Raw genomic sequence first — 25,456 nt, forward strand, 5'->3', positions numbered from 1 at the left:
GAGTTCCTTTTTTATTTGTTGTGAGTACCTTTATGGAAAGTGGAAGGTCAAGAGGTAAGGAAGTTGTCACTGCAGATGTTACTTTCAGCTATCCACTTATGGGGGGGGGAAGAGATAGATAGATAGATAGATAGATAGATAGATAGATAGATAGATAGATAGATAGATAGATAGATAGAGAGAGAGAGAGAGAGAGAGAGAGAGAGAGAGAGAGAGAGAGAGAGAGAGAGAGGCAGGGATGGTCCTAGAATTCTGCCTTAGGAAAATGGTCATTTATTTCTATCTTAAATTAAAAAAAAATCAGAGAGGGGGCATTATTTCACAAATCTCCTTACATAAACCTTACTGGATCTTAGTGGAGAAGCTTAAAACATTTTTGAAAAATTATTTTCATGTTATTTTTACTGTTAAACCAACAGAATGCCAAACTAGAGATGGAAAAGACCCATTAAAGCCAGCTAGCCTTTCTCCCTGCTGGGGCAGCATTGTTCCCTAAATCTACTTTCCAATTCTCTGCCTAGCCTAGTTTGATGGAGCATAGACTTAGCTTAACTACAGCATACATGGGAAAAGGAAGTGGGGTTTAATTTGGGATGGGAGGTATTGGGGTTCGGAGGGGGCCGTCAGCTGCTGCCTAAGTGTATTGGGAAGTGGGGTGGGGGAGATAGAAAACCCGACGTATTAACTGTGTAAAATCACGTCCCCGAGGGAGGGAGGCTCTGCCTTTTCCGTGAAAAGCGAACAACACAAGAAGGCATCGCCAGAATTAAAAGTCTTTAATGAGAGTCGAATGAAACTCGGGTTTGGAGGGAGAGGGAAGGGGGAAAGAGACTTGGATCCCAGGGGCGGCAAGAAAAGCACCTGTGCGTCCTCCCCCTCCCCCGGCTCCTTCCCTTCTCCGTCCCCCCCGCCCCCCCGGCCCCAGCTCGCCCCCGCCCCCCAAAGCCGGTGCAGCAGCGGGTCCAGCACGCGCCCCACTTGTTCCCTTGCGCAGCCTTGCCAGCCTTGGCCCGGAGGGAGGGCGCGAGGAGGTGGGGGGCGGCAGTGGGGGGGGGATGTAAAGGTCGTGCGGCTGTGGGTGATTTAGTAGCAGGGTCTGTAGTACAGGCTGTCCCCAGCAGCGGAGTCAGCGCGCCCCACGTGACGGCTCCGTCTTCAGGCTTTGGCTCTTCGGTGAGCTCCACAAACAGACGCACATACACACACGCACACACACATACACACACTCTCTGTGCTCTCCATCCAGTCTCTCATTTCTCTCCCTTCCTTATCTCTTCCCCTCCTCTCTCTCCCTCTGAATACACACACGCACGCACACACAGACACACACACACAGACACAGACACACACAGAGACACACACATACCCACCCGTACCGGCAGTGGCGGCGGCGGCGGCGGCAGCCCGGCAGCAGAAGTCAGGGCAAACCTCTATAGGTTCGTTCAGTCTTTAGTCACAGCAGCATCAGTAAAAATCCCAGGAAGGGTGAAGAGTTGAGAGGTTCCTCTGGCATTTCTTTTCTTTTCTTTTTTCTTTTTTTTTGGAGAGATTATTTTTTGTTGTGTTGTGTTTTTTTTTCTCTCTCTCTCTCCCCATTTTGTTTGCATCCAGAGGATGGCAGGCTGCGGGCTATCGGAAGATGCCTTCTTCTCCTCTTTCTTTTACAACTACAGCTCCTCCTGGGAAACCTCCTACAACCAGGTAAGAGCCCCGCGGCTCGATGCTGTTTCTTATCTCTCTCCCGCACCCCCCACCCCTCCACCCGGGTCCCCTCCTCTCCTCCCTGTCGCGAACCCACTTAGCACTCCACGGGGATGCAAAAGGCTGGAGAGGGAAGTGGGGGGTGGCGGCGGCGAAGTGGGTTGCTCAGTCTTGTGTATGTATTTCTGCAAAACGGAACGTCGTGGAAAGGGGGAATAGGAACGCTAGCTTTCCAATCGCGATGGGTCTCTTTCGCCCCTCCCTCCCCCGCCCTCCCCAATCTTCTATCAATCCCCCCCCCCCCAGTTGGCAGATCGCCCCCCTCCCCAAGCGAGATCCAGAGGATGGAGCTGGTGCGTTACCCCGAACAACTCCAGGCACAACAAGGCAACTCAAGCGAAACCTCTTAAGTCTCCTTCGGTGCTTTTTGCCCGTTCTTTCTTGCTGCCTGGTTGCCTGTTAGTTGGGTCCTGGAGGCGGGTGGGTGGGATCCAAGCCCCAGGCTACTTGCTGGCAGGGGAAGCTCTCCCCCTTTCCCTGTCCCATTCCCCCTTCCCAGCCCCCAACCCGTTTCTTCCCCTAAAATGGCTGCATATGCAAGTAAAGCCTCCCTGACCCCGTCTGGGTGGGAGTAGTTGAGGCTTCTTTCTACGCCCCCGCACCTATCCCCCTCCCACCCCCACTTAACTTTGATGACTGTGCAATGCAGTCTGTCTGCATCCCTTCCCCGGTAGCTGCTCTGTGCCTCTAGGTGTACATGTCAGTCTGCCTTGGGGGGGGGGTGCCGGGGGAGGGCAGAGTCGTCGGAGTGAGGGGATATCGTGAAAAAGGGGGGAAGTAGGCAGACGGGGTGTCCAAACCGGGTGGGTACCTGGAGGAGAGAGCAGGGAGGATTGTGTCTTCTGGTGTAAAAGCTATTCTGGGAGCCTAGGAGAGAGCCCGAGCGGGGGGTGGGAAAAAGCCTTTTAATTAAATAACTGTTGTAGTCTGCTGCCCCCACTGCTTGTTTGGTGAAAGTCTCCAGGCATCTGTCATCTGTAAACTACACGGTGAAGTAGAGAGGGAGGGGACGAGGTAGGGACCCGGAGGGAGGTGGAGGAATAGAGTGTGTGTGTGTGTGTGTGTGTGTGTGTGTGTGTGTGTGTGTGTGTGTGTGTGTGTGTTGGGGGAGGGGGGGTGGAGGGAAGAGGGCTGGGGAAAGGAAAAGTTAAAGCCTTAGGAAAAAAAAATTAGGAGAGATGCTGCGTCCAACTTGCTAGGCAGCAACGTGCCGCCTGCTGGAGCGGCCTCCAGCGCGTGGGATTCCCAGGTCAGGTGTCCGCGTGCCTGTCAGGCGGAGCGCGCACGGGCCGAGGGAGAGGGAGGGAGGGAGGGAGAGAGAGAGAGAGAGAGACAGACAGACAGACAGACAGACAGACACAGAGACAGAGAGAGACAGAGACAGAGACGGAGAGACAGAGAGAGACAGAGAGGGGTGTGTGTGTGTGTGTGTCTGTGTGTGTCGGTGTCGGTGTCGGTGTGCGCGCGTGCGTGTGTCCATGCGCGCGTGCGTGCGTGTGTATGTGTGGCCCACAGGGGCGGGGAGGGGGGGGCGCGACGACTGCGAGGAGGGGAGCTCGCCACTCTTGCCCAGTCGCCCGCGGGGCTGGCCTGCCCCCTCGCGCGCGCTCTCCCTCCCCTGTTGGTGGGCAGCGCGCTCTGCTGAGCTCATGGAAAAACGTGCAGTCCTCTTTCTCCCGACGCCCCCCCCCCCTCCGGCCCCCCACCTCTCCTTCCACCCCCAGCACACCAGTTTCCAGGAAACTGAAATCCCCAAACTAGCAGTTGCCAGTTTAAGGTTTCACCTCTATAGCTAGGGATCAAGAAACCACACACTGCCACGGGAGTTAACTAATACATAACAGCCGGCCCGGGGGAGCCCTTGGAGAATTCTTCTTGCAGTAGAAGCAACTAGCAGGCGGGAACGAGAGCCCCAGACAGGCAGCAATGCCAATGCCAATGCCGCCGCGGCTGCCGCCGCCCGCCGCCCGCCGCTGCCCGCCAGGGAGGAGGGAGTCTGAGCAGCGTCTTCTTTTTATTCCTCGGGGATGGGCTGGGGAAGTTTCGGATCTCGACCCATGTGTGCCCTTTAAACAGCCCAATAAATATCGAACTTTGGTTGTCTGGGGCTTGAAGCATACAAACAAGCGGGTGGAGAGGGTGCAGAGAGGCAAAGCTGTTAGTAGAAACTTGGAAGGCGCTTGATGTCTGGCAGAAGCCTCGATGTTGGCTTGGCCGACCCTGTAGTTGTGCGGGATGGAGAGGCGGGGAAAGAAAAAGATGCGTGTGCTTTGCTGGGTGGGGGTGGGTAATGGGAAAAGCTCCCCAGAGTACACAGGCTTGAAGGGGGCTTAGCGGAAAGGGAGGCTGTGGGGTTGTCACTTGGGTTTGCTTATTAGTAGCAGAACTGTCTCCGCCCCCCCCCTCCACCTCCTTTCATTCTCTTAACTTCCCCTATCCTGCTCCAAATAGAAACACAATTAAAAGATTTGCAAAGCCTGCGGTTCCGAGTGTGTGCAGTGTGTGTCGTCTGTGGGTCTTTCTTGGGCTGGTTTGCTATAGACCTAACATGAGTCAGAACTAGCCTTGCACGCCGTTAGGACGTTCTCCTACTGAAAACCACGGACTGTCAAAATCAGAAATCGTGATTCCTCAGCAGCGCCACGCGCCCAACTAGTCAAAGAACTAGATGCATTATGATAAGTTTACAGTGTGTTCGCCTGTGGCCTGCACCTGGTGGCCCTGGGTACTCCTACCTTAGAAAAGGCAGGGAGTGGAGAAAACATGTCAATGACACATGAGATGGCATAGAATTACAATTATATAATGTTCTATATACGTTTGAAAAAAAAGAGATGTAAAGAAACGAGCTATTTGAAAGATTTTAGGAAGGGCTATTGCCCGATTCTGCAAGTCTAGCAATCACGTGAAGCCTCCTTAGAAACCGAAGGAAATGGGTAGGAGGAAAAGGGGGAGGGGGGTTATAGAAGGGAAATGGTGGAGAAGGGGAAGGAGAAAGAGAAGACGAGGAAAGATTTAAAAAAGAAACAGTAAAAACAGGTTTAAACCAGTTGCATTTTTATAAAGTTAGTTTAACAAGATTTAGGGGAAAATCACCCCCTCCCTAAATTAAAATATTGTTTGGGGAAAATGTTCATATTGACAAGAAAAGCAGATAGAATTAGGGAAAGCCCTGCAGGTGCTGCTTTTTGGGTCTAGTTAGCTCACGGACTGATATTGGAAGGTATATGTTATTGCTACTGCAGTTTAATTGTATGTGGGAAAAGGAAGATTATTTGAAATATTGATTTTAAAAAAAAAATGGGATAGTGTGAACTTTTAAGATAAAATACAGAAACAAATGAGATACTTGCATCATTAGGGAAGAGACTGACTGACACATTGGAGAATTTCCATAGGGTACTGCAAAAAGGTAATCCTACTAAGCTTTTTTTTTTTTTGGTAGGAGCAGAATCAGAATGTTCAGAACTAAGAAATAGGTGCTTGTGTGTATGCATATGTATGTATGTGTGTGTATGTATGTGTGTGTATATATTTGTTGATCTCTAGTTTGCATTTTAGGTCTTTTCATCCTCTTTGGACAATGAGATACATAATTTTAGCTGCTTGGATGCAGCAAAAAACATAAAGTTATGGTATGAAATTCTCTTTTCAAGCTTTGTCAGAGCTATTAAAGGTAGACTTGTCCTAAATTTAAAAGAGCAAGACTTATTCATGATTTTACCTGAATTGCTGCCAAAAAAAGAGCTTACAAATCTTCGGTTCTTCACTAAAAAAGCAATGCTCTTCAAATATAATTTGTTTACTCTACTTCAATTAAAAAAACCCCTCCCACAACTTTGTAGTGTATTTAAGTGCTCATGAAGGGAAGGGTTGACTGTACAAAAAAAAAATCAGGCTTTTTATTTTCAGATCAATATGATGCATTCTCCAGATCTAATGCCATGCAAAAGAAGCCTTTTTACAATATCAATAGCATCTCCACTAGAGCTCACTAAGACTATCTTTTCCTGGCATCATAAGGCCTTTTGATTACTTTCATTCTCACACACACACAGAAAAAAAAGAAAAATATGATTATAACACCTCTCAGTATAAACAAATGAAGGAGAATAAAAAGACTTCTCTGTACAAAGATGACTTAATTTCTTGATCATTTGAAATAACCAAGACACTTTATTATTACTCCCAAATAAACTGCTTTTAATTCAGCTTTTTTAGTTTTTAATATGAAAATCTAATATTCAGAACTCAGAGTGTAGGTTTTGTCTTGTGGGAAGACTAGGATGTGATATAAATAAATTGCATCTATTATATATAGAAGAAAGGTTAAGCTTGGCATTTTTACTCTATGCCTGGATGGACCACCTGCCAAGTATTTTGAAACCATTTCTCAAAGTATCTGCACGCCATAGTTTTGCAGAATAAACAGTAAGCAAAGTAATGTAATAAGAAAAGGTTTGATGATGCTGATTTAGAATTGATTTCTTAAATTAGAATCACTACTCATCCCCATGCCCACCCAACTCCACATACATAAAGAGTCCTGGTAAAAGGTTCCTTCTTCTCAGCAGTGCCAGACAGAGAGAGAAAGACTCTCCTCTGAATTACAGTTTCAGACCTAGGGATGGCAGTACTGCAAGCTTCTTGTAAAGATGTTTTCCCCAGTCACCTTTTACATTGTGCTTTCTAACTATTCCTGCAAGTCTTTTGTGCTGTTACTGTCCAAATTGCAGCTTCTCTCAGTAAACTGACCTTCCAGCTGTCCGGAGTGCATCTTGAGTGCTGGTTGTTTCGTCCTTCGTAGTCAATAGATATTAGTAGTTACTGTAGCTTCCCTTGTACCAACCATCTACTGTCAGAATTAACTTTAGGCAATCAGGTTATGTGTAATATCAATCAATCAAATCAGGTTATGTGTGATATCAGTACAGCCAGTTACAAAGGGAAAAATAGAGCCCCTTCATTTTGAATTGTGCCAAGCAACTGGTTTGATTTTCACCTTCTTCTCCCTCCCTTTACCCATTCCTCCTCAAAGCCCCCTTTCCCCTTGCCCTACCCAGGGTCCAGAAGTTTTCTCGTCGAGTTTTGGATAGAACTTCCCCCACAGATTCAACTTGGGACCTTTCCCACTCCCTTCCATCAAATTTCCCAAAGTAGAGATACAAAATGGCATCCTTGTGGGATGCCCACTATCTAGTCAGAGTAGGCAGTGGCTGTTTTGAATTCGGCCCTGGACCTTTGTGAACGAGTTACCTGTGCCTCTTTGTACTCATTCTATCTTTTCAAGCAGGGTAGAAGTTTCAATGTAAAATCATTAATGGATGTGGGGAAGTTGTTGAAAGCTTGTGCTGACGGCCTGCTTTTTTGGCTTGGCACGACTTCCATGAATATGGAATAGCCAAGACAAAATCCAGCCCAGGGAGGAACATTCTTTTCCATCCAGTCCGAGTACTGTAAAGAATTCAATACGTATTTTTCCCCTCCTTTTTGGGCACATCACAATTCATAAAGCTGTGACAATGTTGTGATTCATAGAGATGAGCCAGAACTTGGACTGTCCTGTCTTCAAAGTCTCTCTTCTGTACAGGACTGTATTCAAATATGATGTCTCAAAAATTAGAAATATACATAGATAAACTATATATTCATGCTTTAAAAGCTTCTCTTTTTCTGTATATTTCTGTATATTTAGGCAACTATGTAGTTTTCTGCACATAGTAGGTGCTTAAGGAATACAATTTATGAACAGGCAGTTCATGTAGTTCATAAATTGGAGGAATGATCTGGACTGAGAAAGGGCTAGGTAAATTTGCATTCTATTGGGTGCAAACTCCAAATTACTAACACTGTTCTAATGTCGGTCCTGTAGAGCTAGAAATGTGACTAGAAAAAATCGATTTATAATATTTTGGTGCTTGTGGATACTTTCTCTGATGTAGTCAGTCTCCCACTGTACTAACTTAACAAATATTGTTTTCCCTTGTAAAGTGTAAGGTTTACCTAGATCTTGGAGCAAAATACATTGTAGTAATTAGCTATACTACATAAGTAGCTTGCTTAGATCAAATACACATTGCTAAAAACCAAATTTTGGTGGTGTAATTTATTTGTAGACATAAAATGGAGAAAATTCACCCCCCCTTTCATAATCATGTCTGCCTATTTTTAATTTTTAAAAAAACAACCAGGTGGGACTGAATTTTAAGTCAAAGGGCCTAGGTTTGTGCCCCAGCTATACTATTTACTATGTGTGTCACTGGGCCTTCACTTTTCTGGGCCTCAGTGTCCTCCTTTGTAAAAACAGAAGGTTGGATTAGATGCTTTCTGAGATATCTTTTAGTTCTCGATATATAAATCTGTGACTTTATTTTAGCTAAAGCATAGTTCAGCAATGCCACTCCATTGCCCAAGAAGCTCTCTCAGAGGGCTTTATTGTCTCTAATGCAAAATTTAGATTCTTGTTTTGCATTCAAAGCCTTTTCCCAATTTGGCTCTAGCCCTCAATTGTAGGGTTATTGCATGCTGTTCTCCTTCATGCCCTCTGTGTTCAAACTAAACTGGCTTACATGTGGTTCCCACCATATAACATGCCATTTCCTATCTCTATGCCCTTTGAATAGGCTACTTCCTCATTGCTACCTCATAGAATCCTTAGCTTCCTTCAATAGTCAGCACAGTGGGAGGGGTTAGCCAATCACCCACCTCTGCTTTGTACATTTAAAAAATATACTTAGCTATATACATTTTTTTTCCTCTTCCCAGCAACTGGTTTGATTTCTAGTCTCTCCCTATTCCTCGACCCATCCACCCACCCCTACTCCTTGAATATAGGAACAGATTCCTTTTAGGTGCTTAAGGAATGAGTGTTGAATGACCAAATGAGTACCTTCTCTTTAAGATCACTTCTTGTGTACACTGGTTGTATCTTGTATGTTTATGGTTGTTTGTATGTCATTTCCTTCATTAGAATATGAATTCCCTAAGGCAAGGGTTATATTTTTACCTTTCTCTGTATCCTCAGTATTTAGCACTTAGTAAGTAGTTAATAAATGCTTGTAGATTGATTATGAACAAGGCTATGTTTACTGAACTATTAATAAATCCTTTTTTTCATTTCACTTGCATTGGCTTGTTTGTTGACTAAACTAATCAGTTGTTTGAATTGACTGTTGAGGACAGTTAAAGGGAATAGGTTTGGTGGCCCCTTCAGAACTCAGCCTTAGAAAACATTCTTTAGTTCTAGGTTTATTCTGACAAATTGGTATGATTGAAGTGGAGGTGTTAATTCTTTATTTAGCCGAAATAACACAGATTATAGGGGAAATGTCATTGATAAATACTTGTACATTTTTTTTTTTTTTTTGCAGAATGAGTGACTTAACATTGTAGACTTACATCATTGGGATGCTTATGTAATTCTGGTATTGAAGAATATTATGGACTAACCATGCTATGTTAGGCATTTACTATAAGTAGTTATGTTTCAGGGGAGATAATTCGGGCTGCAGTTTATCTATGCAATAATGAGCCACATGGCAATAGTTTCCACCGTATTAAATCACCAGGTAACATTTGTGTCCATGATGAACTAATACCTTCTGGTAGTTCCAACATTATATTGTGATCTTCAGAAATATAGTTGTATGAAGGCAGAAAAAAAACATTAAATGTCAGTAGTTACAGCAAGGCTTTCTGGAAGAAGAGGGCAGAGAGTTCTTTGCTAGTTGCCGGTTCATGTGGCCCTAGCGGAAATGTAAAAGTGCAAGGTTTGCATTGGAATGAGAATGGGGTCACCCACCCTTTGTACTCATCATCAAGGAAGCAGGACTTTCTTCCAGAGAGACCATAGGAAATCAATGAGCACACTTTGCCAGTGTGGAGATAAATGTGTACTGCAGAGGGCATTAAATAAAAGGGCAGCAGTAAAATGATTTACTACATAAGGTAGTGTGACTTTTGGGTCACTTCAAAGAATTCCCATTTTTGAGATAATAACTGTATTTGAATATTTCTTTTCTATGCTATCAAGAAATAGGGCGAGGGAATGCTGTTGGGTGGTGTTATATGTCGTTAACTTCAGGAATGTTATTCCGATAAAGCAGACTGTTTCCAAAAGGGGCCAATAGCACATGTGATATTATTGAGGTTAGAATGGTTAATTGACCTAATTTACCCCAAGTTTCTGGATTTCTTTGACTTAACTTATTGGTTTTAAATTTTCCCGGAAGCAGGTTGGAAACTTGCTATTAGGATAAGCACACCATGACCAGAAGGTATCACTGAGGGATACCAGCACAGGGGAAACACATAGGAAAGAAGACCGCTGATGTAAAGGGAAAATGTAGAGGAAGAAGCCTAATGAAATGTGGAAACGCAGGTGTGGGGCTTTACTGTGCTCTCTTTTTCAGCTTACACTTCTGTTTGCTTTGTGAGCAAATATTCCTGTAGATTTGAAATATAGTGCTGCAGATAATAGCTTAGGGGCAAAGGAAAAGTCTGGTTTGTATCTGGAAGAAGGAGAGAGAGTCATTTAATCACCTGCCTGTAAGAGTGTTGGAAATTGTGCTGGTTGTCTAACAACAAAACAAAAACAAGCAGGGGGAGGAGGGGGGGAGACTCTAAACAAACCCACATTTTGCTGTAGTTTATTATTTCCAGTAGCAGTTTAGTCCCCAGTGTTAACAATGAGTGATTATGATTCTAGAGTTTCGTTTACAGCATAAATTAGCATTTTGTTTTCTGTTACAGCTTTTGAATGAGGAATTATAATGTATAATTTGCTGAAAATAGATGTTATCATCTCTTAGGATGAGGACAACCACATAAACTTGAGCAAATGATAAAAATGAAATCAATTACATTCCGAATGGAAGTAGTTTACAAACCTCCAAATACAAAGTGGCGGTAGTAGCTGGTTATTGTAACAAATAATTAGGTTTTTTTTTTTTAAACAACATTTATTGAATTCCATTGACAATTCTGTAATTGTTCGCAGTTGGCTGTAGCCCTCCTTCTTCCAAAATGAAATGTGGCGTAGAATGACTGCACTTTATAAATTGCTGTTTGCCTCATTATTCAGTGTAACTTGAACGCCTATTTGTTTGCATATGTAAGCTTCTCAGAGCAGTATGGAAACACTATACAACTCTGGTGTGCTGAATGGTGTCCCAATACCAATCTTGGATGACTGCTTGACTAAACAACTACTCAAGGACTGGTGATCTCTCTACTAGACTTTTTGGATTCCTACAAGACAACATAGCGAAGGGGTGCCAAGTGTTGTAGATGTTGAAAGAGGAAACATTTTCAGTAATACATCATATTATCAAACAGATAAAGAATAAATGGCAGTTACTCTTCTGAAAACAATAGTTTACACATGACATCATACCATGTTATTATTTTTGATTCCATCTCTTTTGATGATGAAGAAATTTGTGCTATGCCATTTTTAAAAATGGGAAATTAATGTGGAAAATGAATGAATTTCAGTTCCATTTTAAAGTCCCCAGGACATAATAAGACTGATTCCTGGCAGACTCACTAAACCTTTAAGATTTAAAAATAAAAACTTATAAAATATATGTTTAAGTTAAAAAAGTTTAGAAGGATAAAAAGAAGGGAAAATGGTAATTCCCTGGATATAGGTAGTTGGGGTTTTTTTGCAACTGCTACATGCCTAAGATTATGATACTCTTTTTTTTATTTTTAAAAGATATACTCTATTTCTCTAAAGTTAATCAGCAACACGCCCAATATGTACTGCAAGATATATTATTAGGCTACTGCGTTTTTAGATGAAAAACTCAGTGGTTGCACTTTAGAAACAACCACCACAGTGTGTACAGTGACAGGAAGGCCAAGTAGAACAGCCATGCCAAAACCCGAGTGAGAATGACTGCACGTCTACCGAAACCAGATTGAAGGGCATGGGAACAAGATCTCTAGAAGCACAATTGCTGATGGAGTTTACTGCCTAAATAGGATTCAGTTCTGACCAACCTCAACCCTTCTTATTGTACAGGATATGTGTTTGTATGACACACATCTTTGGGTAGATAGCACTTTATATTAGTTGTCATTAAAAGCTTGTCCCTTTTTTCTCCAATTTTGTCTCTTTACACAACCTGTGGACATTGAGATTTTGAATGAGTAAGATATTGATGGTAAAAGATCCCCCTTCCTTTTTTCCACACATTTTTGGCTCGGCTTGGATAACTGTCCCGGAACTAGTAGAGAATACTATTATTTATATTTCTGGGAGACGGCAGGAAAATTGTCAGAAGATGGTTTAGTGTTGAAGGGAGGATTTTTCAGTAATAATTGTCTATTACGCTCACCTGTGGCATCTCCTGGTAATCAGGAGACTCTGGGTTCTACTAAGAGCTGTGGCAAGCAATTTCGTTCCCTGGGACAAGTGATTCTAAAGCTGGGTCCAGCTACTCAAAATATCTCCTAAGCCCTTCAAATACCTTTGTAAATATGAAAATAATCACAAGAATGAGCTAAGACAAATTCACATAGATGAGATGGGAGAATTGGTTACCAGTTGATTTCTACCGATGAAGAAGTAACGTGTGTAATTCTCAAACTTCAGTACGCTGGGCTAAAATCCCAGGTGCACCCACCCTTGGTTATAGCTTTGGTTTTATTTATGGTTTTGCCATTTAACCACTGTGCACGGTGGAAACTGTCACTTACCCACTTAAGCACCTTTAGGCCCCAATTTCCTCATTATAAAATGAGAAGGTTTGATTCAATGATCTCTAAGGTTCTCTTCCAACTCTAAAAGCCTGTATGCTTTTTCATTTTTCAGCAGAGGTCAAGGCAGAAATGATGGTGTGCTTATGGGTAAGATAGTTACCATACATTCCACCCAGTCCTTGGTATAATGTGATTCTGTAGTCCCTTAAACACATGTTTAAAAAGAAAGGCTCTTTCAGTCTTTTAAAGTATTATCTGTTTTCATGTCAAAAGAATTCTCAATTGTCAGATACGAAATAAGGTTTCATTTAAAATTTTATTTTACTTCAAATAAATGGTTAGATTTTTTCCATGATTAAAATTAGGTATCAAGGCTAGAGAATGAAAGTAATACATGTAGTCAAGCAACAGGCTGAATATACATGTTGCAATGTTAATGAAATTGTTTACATTTTTCTTTATGTGATGTCAAGGCTGAAAAAGGTTACATAGCTTTGATGACAGAGTCCTAAAACTTGAAGAAAGAAAATGGAATAATCTTTACATATTTATCAAAGGACTTTTATGTTAGGAAGTAGGACATCATTGCTAATTGATTTTTTGACCCTGATACCAACAGTTACATTAGAAATAATTTGCAAGAGGAATATTTTTTCTTTCTAAATCTGAGCCCTAAATACTAAATTGCTAAAGGAAAAAATGGGAGATAATTGTGTTGAGTGTTTTCATGAATTTGTAAACATGTTGGTGAAGTTAATATTTGTTTATTTCTCAAAACCATTGTTGGTAACTAGTATTTAATTATAACAGCATGATGATAGGATGGTTGTGCTTGCTTAAAAAGAAATCACTTTTGAAAACTACTTAGAACTATTGGTACTGAGCTGAAATCAACTGTTCAGTAGTTATTGGTATTGAACTGATTTCTTCTATTGGGTATGTAACATTAGGGAAACTTGTCATATTTGATGTAAATTTGGTTGATAGACTGTGGAAAGGACAGAATCAGAATTGGAAAGAACCTCTGAGATCTTGTCAAACTCCTACCTCCCCAGGAATCTCTTCTACATTTTTCTTGACAAGTGGTCATCCAACCCCTATTGGGGAACTTCGCTCAGGGAGAGCTCATCTTGCTTTGGGACAGCTTAAATATTTTCCTTATGTCAAACAGAAATTTCCATTCCTGCAACTTCTACCCATTATTCCTAGTTCTGCTCTCTGTTGCCAAGCAGAATGATTTTAATCCCTTTTAAACATGAAGTTCAATAGGAACTACTTTCAGATTCTTGAAAAGATCTATTGTGTTCCCTCAGATATTTCTCTTTTTCAGGCTCAATAACTTGGTCCCTTCATCTGATCTTAGTATTACATGACCTTCACCATGTTGATTGCTCTCCTCTGGACACTCTCCAGATTCTTTATGTGGTTCACAAAATATAGTGCCCCAAGTTCAATGCAATAATTCAGATGGACTGACTGTGTCAGATAATTTGCAACAGGACGATCACCTCCATTATTCTGTAGTTGTTGCTGTTTAGTTGTTTCAGTTGTGTCTGACTCTTAGTGATTCCACTTGGTGTTTTCTTGGCAAAGATATTGGATTAGTTTGCTGTTTCTTTCTCTATCTCATTTTTACAGATGAGGAACCAAGGCAAACAGCAGTAAATGACTTACCCAGGGTCACACAGCTAATGTCCGAGACCAGATTTGAACTCACGTCCTTCTGACTCTAGGGCCTGTGATCTATCTACTTCACCACCTATCCATCCCCCATCATTCTGTAGAATATGTTTCTATTCTTAATACAACCTGATATTGCACTCATTTTGGTAGTTGTGTATCATTGTTGGTTTATACTAAGCTAAAAGTTCAGCAAGATGCCCATATGTTTTTCATAGAAATTGTTGCCTAGTCACATGTCTCCTATCTTCTTCTCATGCAGTATTTTTCTTTTACCTGTGGGGACCAATTTTGAATTGGGGTAAGGAAGGAGACCGGCAGCCTCCCTCAAAACAGAACAGGATTTATTTTAACAAGAACGAACTTAAAAAAAACAAACACAAACAGGATCAGTAGGATCAAGGAAAAGGAAATAAAATGGGGGAAAGGGAAATTATACAACCTGAAAAAACACCACTGCCCAGGAATCAGCTGAGAATACACAGCAGAGCTCCTGTCGCCTTCCAGCTTCCAGCTAGAATGGCAAATTCTCCTCCCCAATCCCAGAAAACCCCACACAGCCCCCAGCCAATTGTATGGCCACTCTGACAGTCACATGACTGCCCTCACTAGGCTTCCAATCATTATAATTTTGCCAGGCCCATGTAGGCATCAGCTGGTGGTGATGACGTGAGGTGCCAGTGCCATGGCAATGGCTACAACCAGTGGGTGGAGCACCGTGTGGTTTACGGAGCCTCAGGCCAGTGCTCGCCAAGGCATAAAAACCTCAAATAACAATTAATTCTTTACATATCCAAGTATAGAACTTGGGTTATATAGTAGCTCTTGGGGTTGTATATTAAATTTCATTTTATTAGATTCTTGCCATCATTTTCCCTGTTCAGAGCATTGCGACAAACTTTTGATAAGGGATGAAAGAAAGGCAAAAACGAGAGAGAAAGAAGAGAAAGTTAAAGAAGAACTGTTGTTCAAGCAACTGCTGTTTACCTTATGTTCAGTTCCGTGGGTCCTTTGTCCTCTTGCTGCTTTTAAACTTTTAATTTCACTCATCCCTCTTTCCAGTGGTATGAGCTAGGATTGTGTTATGATTTGGGGGCAGGCAACAAATATATAAAAAGTGGTTTTATTTATATTTTCACTCCTCTTCCTCTTCTAGCCTTCTATAGGTCATGTTTTAGTATTTTATGAAAAATGTATATTTCAACTTAATTTTCCAAAATACGACTAAGCTTTTGAATATCATATGCAGAAAAGGTAAGATGGTGGCTGCTTCATTCACTATCTCCTTTGTCACTTGAAAACTTGGAAATTAATCCATTCTTATTATGGTCATGTCCAGGAAGAGGTGATTTCTTGTAATAGTGATCTACTATCATCATTGTCGTTATTAAGTTGGGGATAGTCTGGATAAGTGAGGTAAGGAAATAAAATCCATGTTCAAAGTATTCCAGTGATTATTACTCATTGAAAACATGGTAACAACCTTGCAAATAATAATCACATAATCTGTGGGATAGATGGAGAGAAAATAATTCTAGTTTCATTCATTTTATTGCTCACTATAATGTAAACTATTGCTACCTATTTGCCAGTAGCTGTTTGCAAATCAGAAATAAATATGCATTTCTGAAAATAATCCAAGGCAAGAACAATGGCAACACAGGATTATCCTCTGTTATATATTAGGAGACTGTAAATCTTTCAAATAATCAAATTGTCATGTCTCAAAGGAGCCTAGCAAAACTTCCTCATCAGAAAAGAGGTCAACATTTCAATGACTCTGAGACCTCACTGATATTGGGACTTCTGCCATTGGTTGAAATTGCCTCATGGTCATGTAGGATTGTTATCCAGGTCTTCCTATCAATCCTTGATAGAAGGGCTATCCAACGTGAACATTGTCTTCTTTGTCTTTTCGTATTTGATTGCTGACAATCAGGCTATTAGTCTATTGCCTCAGTAAAATCAGTGAGTGTAAAAAATCTGCCATGAAAAACAAAGTCCAATTTGACAATTGGAAAGATTTGCTCCGAATTTAGTAACTTCGAGACTGTAAGATTTATGGTTTATATCTTTTATTTGTGGACACAGGTAGGGGCCCTTTGTCTGATCATCAACAATGTGGTAAGGATTTTCTTTCTGTCCTACCATGGCATAGTACTTCTAGGACATTGGGGAGTGTGGGTGGCCATTGAGGTACATGAATGAATTCAAGTGCAAGACTGAAATTCATACATTATTTTAGGACACTTAAAGACATTATCACTTAATGACAAATATTATTGACTTTAGTGAAAGGCGAAGAACTGAGTTAAACAAACAATCGACTTGACATTGGCCGTGGAAGCAGTTATTTTATCATTGATTCTTTCATAATCATTGCTAATAGGTCTTCCCTGCTGTGGATGTTAGCCAGCTTTGGTTTTTAGCTACAATGTGGATGTGAATAGAAAAGGAAAGAATTCATAGTTTTTAGAAACTAGGGCAATGAACTCTGCTCCCTCTCCCATTTGTGGAATTATCTTCCTTCTCATCTATGCTTCATAGAACCCCTGGATTCCTTCAAAGTATAGCTTAGGTGCTACCTCCTTCATTAAGGCATTTTATATTTCCTCTGGTTATTAACACATTTTCCCTCTTGAAACTGCTCTCTATTAATTTGGATATATTTTTGCATTTGCTTATTTGGGAATGTTGTATCCCCTCAGAAGAATGTAAAGTGCTTGAGGATTCCGACTTACTCCATTTCTATCTTTGTATCCCAGTAAATTGGATAGTGCCACTTACTTGGTAGGTGTTGAATGAATGCTTGTTGAACTGAATTTAATCAATTCCAGTTACTTGCTAGAAATAACACAGATATAGACCCAGTATACATTCTTATGTAGGCATTAGCTCAAAGTTTTAAAATGTAGGCCAGGAAGAGGTATTAAAATGTTTTAAAAGCCAACAAAAAATCAAAGAACTATCTGATTAGGAACCAAAGCTGAAGGGCTGATTATCTCAGCTTAGTTATCTTCCTTTAATAATACTCTTAGATCTATTTGTGATACTAATCAAACTCCCTGTAGTTTCTTCTCTTTGAGCAAGCTAGGAGAAGCATAAAAGAAATAATTGTTTTCAGAGACAGTCTTTGTTTTCTGAGACAGTCTTTCATAAAAGGAGTTACTTTAGTAGATGGTCATTTGAGAGATGCCAATATGCACGAAGCCAAATTTCCATTGAACCTTGAAAATACTTAAGGGTGAGGATTTGGGGAGTTGCTATTTCTTCTTCAAACTGTCAAATGTACAGTTAATGAAATAATATCTTCAAAGAAATCTGCAGGCATCCAGCCCAGATATAATGTGTGATGTCTGAAACTTAGGGAGAAGAAAGAGGTTACTTATAATAACAAATAAAACACAGTGTTTATTAATGCTCATAAAATTTTAATGAGAGGCAGCAAAAGATAGTAGAGAACAGGTCAGTCTGGCAGTCAAATCTGGCATTGGACACACATTAGCCCAACGACAAGTGAGCAAATCACCTAACTTCTCAGTGAACGAAGACTATGGGTTATGTATCACTTGCTGATAGGCATCTGTGGTGGGGAGCTTCAGTAATATCAGTTTCTTATGCTACTGAATTCATACTCCAGAAGTCTCTTCCACTGGTCCTCCCCTTCCAAAAAGAAAAGCCTCAAAACGCAGCACAACAGCTTTTAATAGTGAAGACAAAGTTTCAGTACCTTTTTTTTGGAAGTCAGTCAATAAACATTTATTCAGTCTATTGTGTCAGGCACTGTGCTAAGTTCTGGGTATGTAAACAGAGGCAAAAGGCAGTCCCTGACCATAAGGAGCTTGTAATCTTATAAAGCACCTTCAAGGAAGAAAATAATCAAGATAAGAGGCCATAAATTATTTAAGTTCTTTTCCTGGCAGAATTCTAATCATTATGTAAGGATTCCATATTATTTTATAGTTTTTGACTTTCAGACTTAAATTTTAGCTTTATAAAACTTGATGACCAAGATGAAGAGGAGAAAGACATGGGACATAGAAAAAGTTAAATCAATAGGCATTTATTAAGTACCTGCTGTGTACCGGGCATTGTGTTAAGTGCTCAGGATACTAAAGAAAAGGCAAGTGATAAGCTCTGCCCTCAAGGAGCTCACAGTCTAATGCAAGGTGCTGGTAGTGAGGCTGACTAGGTCTTTCTGTGGTTAGTGTTTTCTATCTACACAGCAGAATTTGGCCTTGATTTATCCCTCATTCTGTTTTTGTCTTCATGGAGGTTAAAAGGATATTAATGATAGGGCTGAATTGGAGTCTGACAAGATATGTGTCATCAATCACAATGAAGTCTTTGGGAAACCTTTCCTAAATATGCAGAACTTACTCTCCATTTGAAGCAAATATTTCAGAGGAAATTTTGTAGGATTCCACAAGTTTAATTCTGTGTTTAAAAGCTACATATCCTTCCCCACCAATTCATTCTTTCCCAGGATATTTGCCTTTTCATTTGGAATTAAATTTCATTTTTTTGACTTACAAAGAGCAATGGGGGGAGGGAATGTCCATTTATTTGTAAGGAATAAAAACATGTACGACAAGAGAAAATTAGAAGGCACACTTATAAATAATGTGATTCTTTAGAAAATGTAATCCATTAATGGAAGAAGGGTAATATCCAGGTTTTTTAAATGTTGAGTGACAATAAATGCAAGTTACTTAGATATTTAATATAGAGTAGTATTTCAAAGCCCCATGGTGACTTATCTCTTTGAGGGGAAGTTGTGTGCCAGTGAAGAGAATTAGTACCAATTCTGGATTTAGAAGACTTAACGCTGGGACTTATTAGCACTCTGAGCCAGAATAAGTTATATTGCATTTCTGAGCCTCATTTTTCTTGGCTGCAAAATGGGGATTTTTTTGGGCTTCATATCATCTTTATTTCTTTTTAAAAATCACTATGACTTTCACGAATATCAATAATCTTGAACATAGCATTTTGATTTCTGAATCCATCCTTTCCCTTCCCCATCTCCAGCAATCCATACTTTTTTAAAACATTTTTTTAGCAACAAACATTTATTTTATTTTCCATTTACATGTAAGGGTAGTTTTCAACATTCATTTTCATAAGATTTTTCCAAATTTTCTCCCTCCCTCCCTCCCTTTCCTGCCCCCTCCACAAGATCGCAATCAGGTTATATATGTACAATCCACAGGTGTTCTTTTTATCAGTTCTTTCCATAGGTGTACATAGTAAGCTTCCTCATTAGTTCCTTGGGATTGTCATGGATCATTGCACTGCTGAGAATAGTTAAGTCATTCACAATTGCTCATTGAACAATACTGTTGTCACTATGCACAATGCTCTGCTCACTTCATTATACATTGATGTTCATTAGTCTTTCAGGGTTTTTCGGGGATCATCCTGTTTGTCATTTCCTGTAACACAAGACCATTCCACTACAATCATATAACAGCTTTTTCCATCATTCCTCAATTGATGGACATTCCCTTGATTCTCAATTCTTAGCCTCCACCAAGAGTTGCTATAAATATTTTTTGTACAATTTTCCCCCTTTTCTCTTTTTCATGATTACTATTGTTAAATGTTTCTCTTCCATCCTAGTCCCTTACCCATAATATTTATTCTATTATCCATCTTCTTTCATCCTATCACTCTTCAAAAGGGATTTGTTCTGTCTGTCCCCTCCCCCACTCTGCCCTTCCTTCTTTTGCCTCTCTTTATCCCCTTCCCCTCCTATTTTCCTGCAGGGTTATAGAGATTTAAACATTTGTTTTTATAAGATTTCTAGTTTCAAATTTTTTTCCATACATCCCCTCCCCCTCCCAAGACAGCAAGTAATCTGATATAGGTTATATATGTAGTATAATTACATTAAACATATTTCTGCATTAGTCATGTAATGAGAGAAGAATCAGAGCAAAAAGGAAAAACCTCAAAAAAGAAAAACAACAACAACAACAAAAATAATAGAAATAGTACGGTTCCATCTGCATCCAGATTCAACAGTTCTTTTTTTTTCTGGATTTGGGGAGCATTTTCCATCATGAGTCCTTTGGAACTATCTTGGACTATTGTATTGCTGAGAAGAATCAAGTCTATCACAGTTGATCAACACACAATGTTGCTGATACTGTGTACAATGTTCTCCTGGTTCTGCTCATTTCACTCATCATCAATTCATGCAAGTCCTTCCAGGTTTCTCTGAAATCTGGCTGCTCATGAAATGGGGATATTTTTACCATCTACTTCAAAAGGATATGAGGAAAGTGCTTTACAAACTTTGAAGTGTGATATAAATGGGAACTATAGTATTATTTGTTGGTAAATATGAGAGTGGCAGCTAGATGGTGCAACAGATAGTGTCCTGGGCCTGAAGTCAGGAAGACTCAAATTCCTGAGCTCAAATCTGACTTCAGATACTTCCTAGTTGTGTGATCCTGGGCAAGTCACTTAAACCTGTTTGCCTGAGTTCTTCATCTGCAAAATGAACTGGAGAAGGAAATGGCAAATCAATTCCAGTATCTTTACTGAGAAAATCCCCAAAGATCTCCCGGTATCTACAATTTTCTTCTGGCACAAGGTGGATGGCCACTTTTGGTAGGCTGTAGAGAGGATTCTAGTTTCTACATGGGTTGGACAAGATGACCTCTGAGGTCCTTCTAGTTTTGAAATTCTGTGAGTATCTGATTCCAAGCTCTTTAGAGGTCCACTGTTTCATTTTATTAACCCAGAACAAAGTGTTTAGGATATACATGCTCACTAACATCAAAAAGAATTTCCCCTTCTATGGGTTTAAAAAAAATAACATAAAATGTAAGTAATTTGGGGACTAGATTATTGTCTATGTAAATCATTAGTCTTTGAATTAGAAGGGATATAGGGATTATTTAGCCCAACTTATTCTTTTTTTTTTCCAGGGCAATGAGGGTTAAGGGACTTGCCCAGGGTCACACAGGTAGTTAAGTGTCAAGTGTCTGAGGCTGGATTTGAACTCAGGTCCTCCTGAATCCAAGGCCAGTGCTTTATTCACTGCACCACCTAGCTGCCCAGTCCAACTTATTCTTACAGATAAGGACACCTAGGCCTTTTGCAAGGCAATCAGGGTTAAGTGACTTGTCCAGGGTCACACAGCTAGTGAAATGTCAAATGACTGAGGTCAGATTTGAAATTAGATCCTCCTGATTCCAGGGCTGGTACTCTATCCACTATACCATCTAGCTGCCCCACCATGAGGTTTTAAAAATGCAAACTTGGCTGAGATCAATTTTTCCTATTTAATACTGGTTCCAAGTAATTGTGTTATCTGAAGTGTCTGTCTAAAATAGACATATGTGTGTCTGCAAATATTCACATATATGACTGTTCACAATGTACAAAATCCCCAGAGTACACTCATGGCACAAATGCATGCTCATCACACATGTGTACATACATGTGCAATACATGTATATACACATGCATGCACATGCATCTAGGTATATACACACATACATACATACCAATGGACCATGTCAAGGCATTCTTTCTCTACTAGCTTGTTGTTGGCTAATTTTTTTCCCTCTGTAAATTGTTAGGCTGACCTCTTTTGAGTGGTTAGGAATCTCATTTAAAAGTTTTTTTTTTTTTTCTAGAGCATGATATAGTTAGTACATTATCATCGACACACAAAAGCATCTGGAGGACCGCATTGCACTTCTCTTATTTGGACCCTTCTCTAGGCACCCTCCATCATAATGTCAAGCATCTTTGGGGATTATGTCCCCTTTTAGGGGTATAGCCTATATTCAGCCCAATATGATCCAATATTTTTTGGACATACTTCCTAGTTCTCGGCTATGTTCTCAATAATTGAGCTTAGCAAATAAAGGGACCTCTGGAAAAGTGAGGTGCTACTGTACCTGTTCATTTTTAAACTTGGGGTATTTTGTTCTTTTCATTTGCCTGTAATCAATTTGCAAGAAGGTGTCCCCCCACTCTTCTTTGTCCCAGCAAATCTTCTTTAGGTGTTCCTTGTGAATCATGAGAAGCAACGTGATGCAATGAACAACAGTCTAAACTTGGAGTTGGGAGATTCCAAGTTCACATTCTGTCTCTCTTGCATAGTAGCTGTGTGTTGTATATTCCTTATCCTCTTAATGTTCTAGATACCTTCTAAGACTATAAGTGCTAAATATGTTGCTAGTTTCCATTGATTTTCTCACGCTGGTGAATTCCCATCACAGGTTCTGATTGCTTCCCCTTCTCTATCTACCCTGCCCCCTTTGAAATAGTGACTAGCACATCAAGAGAATCATACTTTAGTGGATAATAGAAGGGTTTCATTTAGGACTCAGCCAGTTGGGGACCCTCAATTCAAACTTTTGTCAAGGCCTCTCCCCACTCCAACCCCATCAGCACCAGAAATGCCTTGGCCAGTTTTCCAGGAGAGGCATTTCTCTAGCTTCTGGTGGCCTAGCTAATGCTCAAGGATTTGCTTTTGTGATAGCTACATATGTTGGCTTGGCTCGCCCTTCACACAATGCTTTAGAACTCATTGGATACCTAAGACTTCATTGAGATTTTTGGATGGGTTGAATTCTAAGGACAGAAAAACCATAATATCATCTTACAAGAATAAAATGTGTTGCAGAGAATTTGAATAGAGGCCATGAGAAATAAGCAGCACTTATCAATTTGGTTGTAGCATCAGGGAAGATACACGCAAGATTAGTTAAGAAACTTGCAACAACACTAGCCCACTGTCACACACTAATGAAACACATTAAAAAAATTATCAGTTTTGAGAAAGAGAATTGTAATAGGTGTGAAATATAAAGAGAAATCAATTTAGAACCTTACTTAATTTCCATACTTACCAAGTTATGGGGTCTGGATTATTTAGATCATTATTTCAATCCCTTTAACCTTTTTAAAAACAGTTACTTTGCTCTGAGAGGTTATTTTAAAGATATCACTTTATTAATTATAAGATATTTATTTTGCTTTTACCAGCTGATTATTTATTATTTTCAATCTAATTCAAACAAATTCAGACACATTTCCTGTTCTCACTTAAATGCATGAATACTCTTTCCTGAGGATTCTCAATCACAACCCCAGATAAATCTGTTAGTGCTGTCTAATAACCACAGGTAGGTATAAAAATACCTCAGAGGTATCTTTTCAGTTAAATTAAGTTGTCCTACTGCAGAAGCCTCTTCTTCCTGACCCCAAGGACTTACTGACTCATAGAATCTCAGTGTTGGAAGGAGCCTTGGACAGAATCCAGTCCAATCTCTACCTGAAGAGGAATCTGCTTTAGCCCAGAGCTGGTGAGTAGACACACAGCTTTTGCTGAAAACCCTCTATGATGGGGGAGCACCTTGCCTCCCGTGGCAGGCTGTTATACTTTTAGAGAGCCCTCCTTATTGAGAAATTTCCTCTGACATCAAGCCCATAGTTGCCTCTTTACAACTTCTGCCCACTGCTCCTAGCATTGCCCTTGGACCAGACAATGTCCTTTTTAAATCCTTTTCCCTCCAGGGTCCCCCAAACCCTATTCCCCACCTCCCCAGTTCCTTTGGACAATCTTCCTATGGCATGAACTTGAGGTTGCCTTCTTTTGGAATGCCTCTGGTTCGTTAGTGTCTTCTCTAAAATGTGATATCAAGAACTAAATGTAGCACTTCAGATGTAGTCTTACCTCAGCAAGTTCTTTTTCTTTTTTTTTTACATATAAGATAATTTATTTTTTCCGTTACATGTAAAGATAGTTCTCAACTTTTGTTTATACATGCTTTACAATTTCAGATTTTTCTCCCTCCCTCCCCTCCCTCCCCCCTCCCCTAGACAGCAGGTAATCTGATAGAGGTTATATCTATATATCTATATACATATAGATATAGATATACACACATAACATTAACCCTATTTTTGCATTAATCCTGTTACAAGAGAAAAAATCAGAGTAGTGATGCAAAACCTCAAAATAGAAAAAAAAAAACAACAGCACCCAAAACAAAAGAAATAGTATGGTTCAATCAGCATCTATACTCCACAGTTCTTTTTTTTTTTCTTGGATTTGGAGATCCTCTTCTATCATGAGTTCCCTGGAACTCTTCTGTACCATTGCATTGGTGAGAAGAATATAGTCCATCACAGTAGGTCAACACTCAATGTTGATGATACTGTGTACAATGTTCTTTTGGTTCTGCTCATCTCACTCATCATCAGCTCACGTAAGACCCTCCAGGTTTCTCTGAACTCCTCCTGCTCATCATTTCTTACAGCACAATAGTATTCCATTGTATTCATATACCACAACTTGTCCAGCCATTCCCCAATTGATGGGCACCCCCTCAACTTCCAATTCCTTGCCACCACATAAAGAGCAGCTATAAATATTTTTGTACATGTGGGTCCCTTTCCCCCTTCCATGATTTCTTTGGGAAAAAGACCTAAAAGTGGAATTGCTGGGTCAAAGGGTACTCAGCAAGTTCTTATGGAAGTGCTATGTAACCAGTCCCCAGTCAGAGACATTTGACTTCTCTTAATGCAATCTAAAATTGCCTTTTTTTTGCATTTGCCGTAGAACACCCTTGTTAGTGAGCTTGCAGTCCACTAATGCCCTCACATCTTTTTCAGATAAACTGCCCTCTAGTCATGGCTCTCCCCATATCATACTTTTGAAATTGATTTTCTGAAGCCAAGAATAAGCAAAAACAAAAGGTTGCTTAAATGCAAGGACTGTTTCTTTATTGTCCTTATATCCCTAGCATCAAACATAGTGCTTAAACACATAGTAGATGCTTAAAAACTATTTGATTGATTTATTCCAATTAGATTTTACCTTGTTAGATTTAGCCTAGTGTACTGACTTGTTAATATCTCTTTGAATCTCAACTCTTGTCATCCAGTATGTTGCTATCCCTCACAGGTTGTTGTCATTTGTAGGCAGTCATCTATACTTTTATCCTAGTTATTTATAAGTAGATCAGGGGCAGCTAGATGGCACAGTGGATAAAGCACTGACCCTGGATTCAGGAGGACCTGAGTTCAAATCCAGCCTTAGACATTTGACACTTACTAGCTGTGTGACCTTGGGAAAGTTACTTAACCCTCAGTGCCCCATAAACAAACAAACGAATAAAACACAGGTAAGAATATCACAATGCCAAGTACAGATCTCTGAGGAATTCCACTAGAGACTTCCCTTAACAAGTTGACATCAAATCATTGATGACTCTTCTTTGGGCTTCACCATTCAAATCTAGTTTAGGGTCAACCTAATTATATTATCAGCTAGTCC

The 25,456-nt window shown here is 40.3% G+C and overlaps 1 protein-coding gene across 5 annotated transcripts in view; it reads left to right on the plus strand.

Annotated features, from left to right (window-relative positions):
• The first annotated feature begins 1,082 nt into the window (after positions 1-1,082).
• Positions 1,083-25,456, plus strand: part of PPARGC1A (PPARG coactivator 1 alpha) — a 773,930-nt gene continuing 749,556 nt past the window's right edge. For 4 of the 5 annotated variants that reach the window (XM_043970970.1, XM_043970972.1, XM_043970967.1 and 1 more), the window contains exon 1: positions 1,083-1,701. Coding sequence is in view for 3 of the 5 variants with exons in the window: in XM_043970967.1 (XP_043826902.1) it covers positions 1,615-1,701 (87 nt within the window). In the remaining 2 variants the exon portion in view is untranslated. The remainder of the gene's footprint in view (positions 1,702-25,456) is intronic. The other variant, XM_043970966.1, reaches the window with a different exon arrangement.

Source organism: Dromiciops gliroides, chromosome 6 (genome assembly GCF_019393635.1).
Source record: "Dromiciops gliroides isolate mDroGli1 chromosome 6, mDroGli1.pri, whole genome shotgun sequence".
Classification (NCBI taxonomy): Eukaryota; Metazoa; Chordata; class Mammalia; order Microbiotheria; family Microbiotheriidae; genus Dromiciops; species Dromiciops gliroides.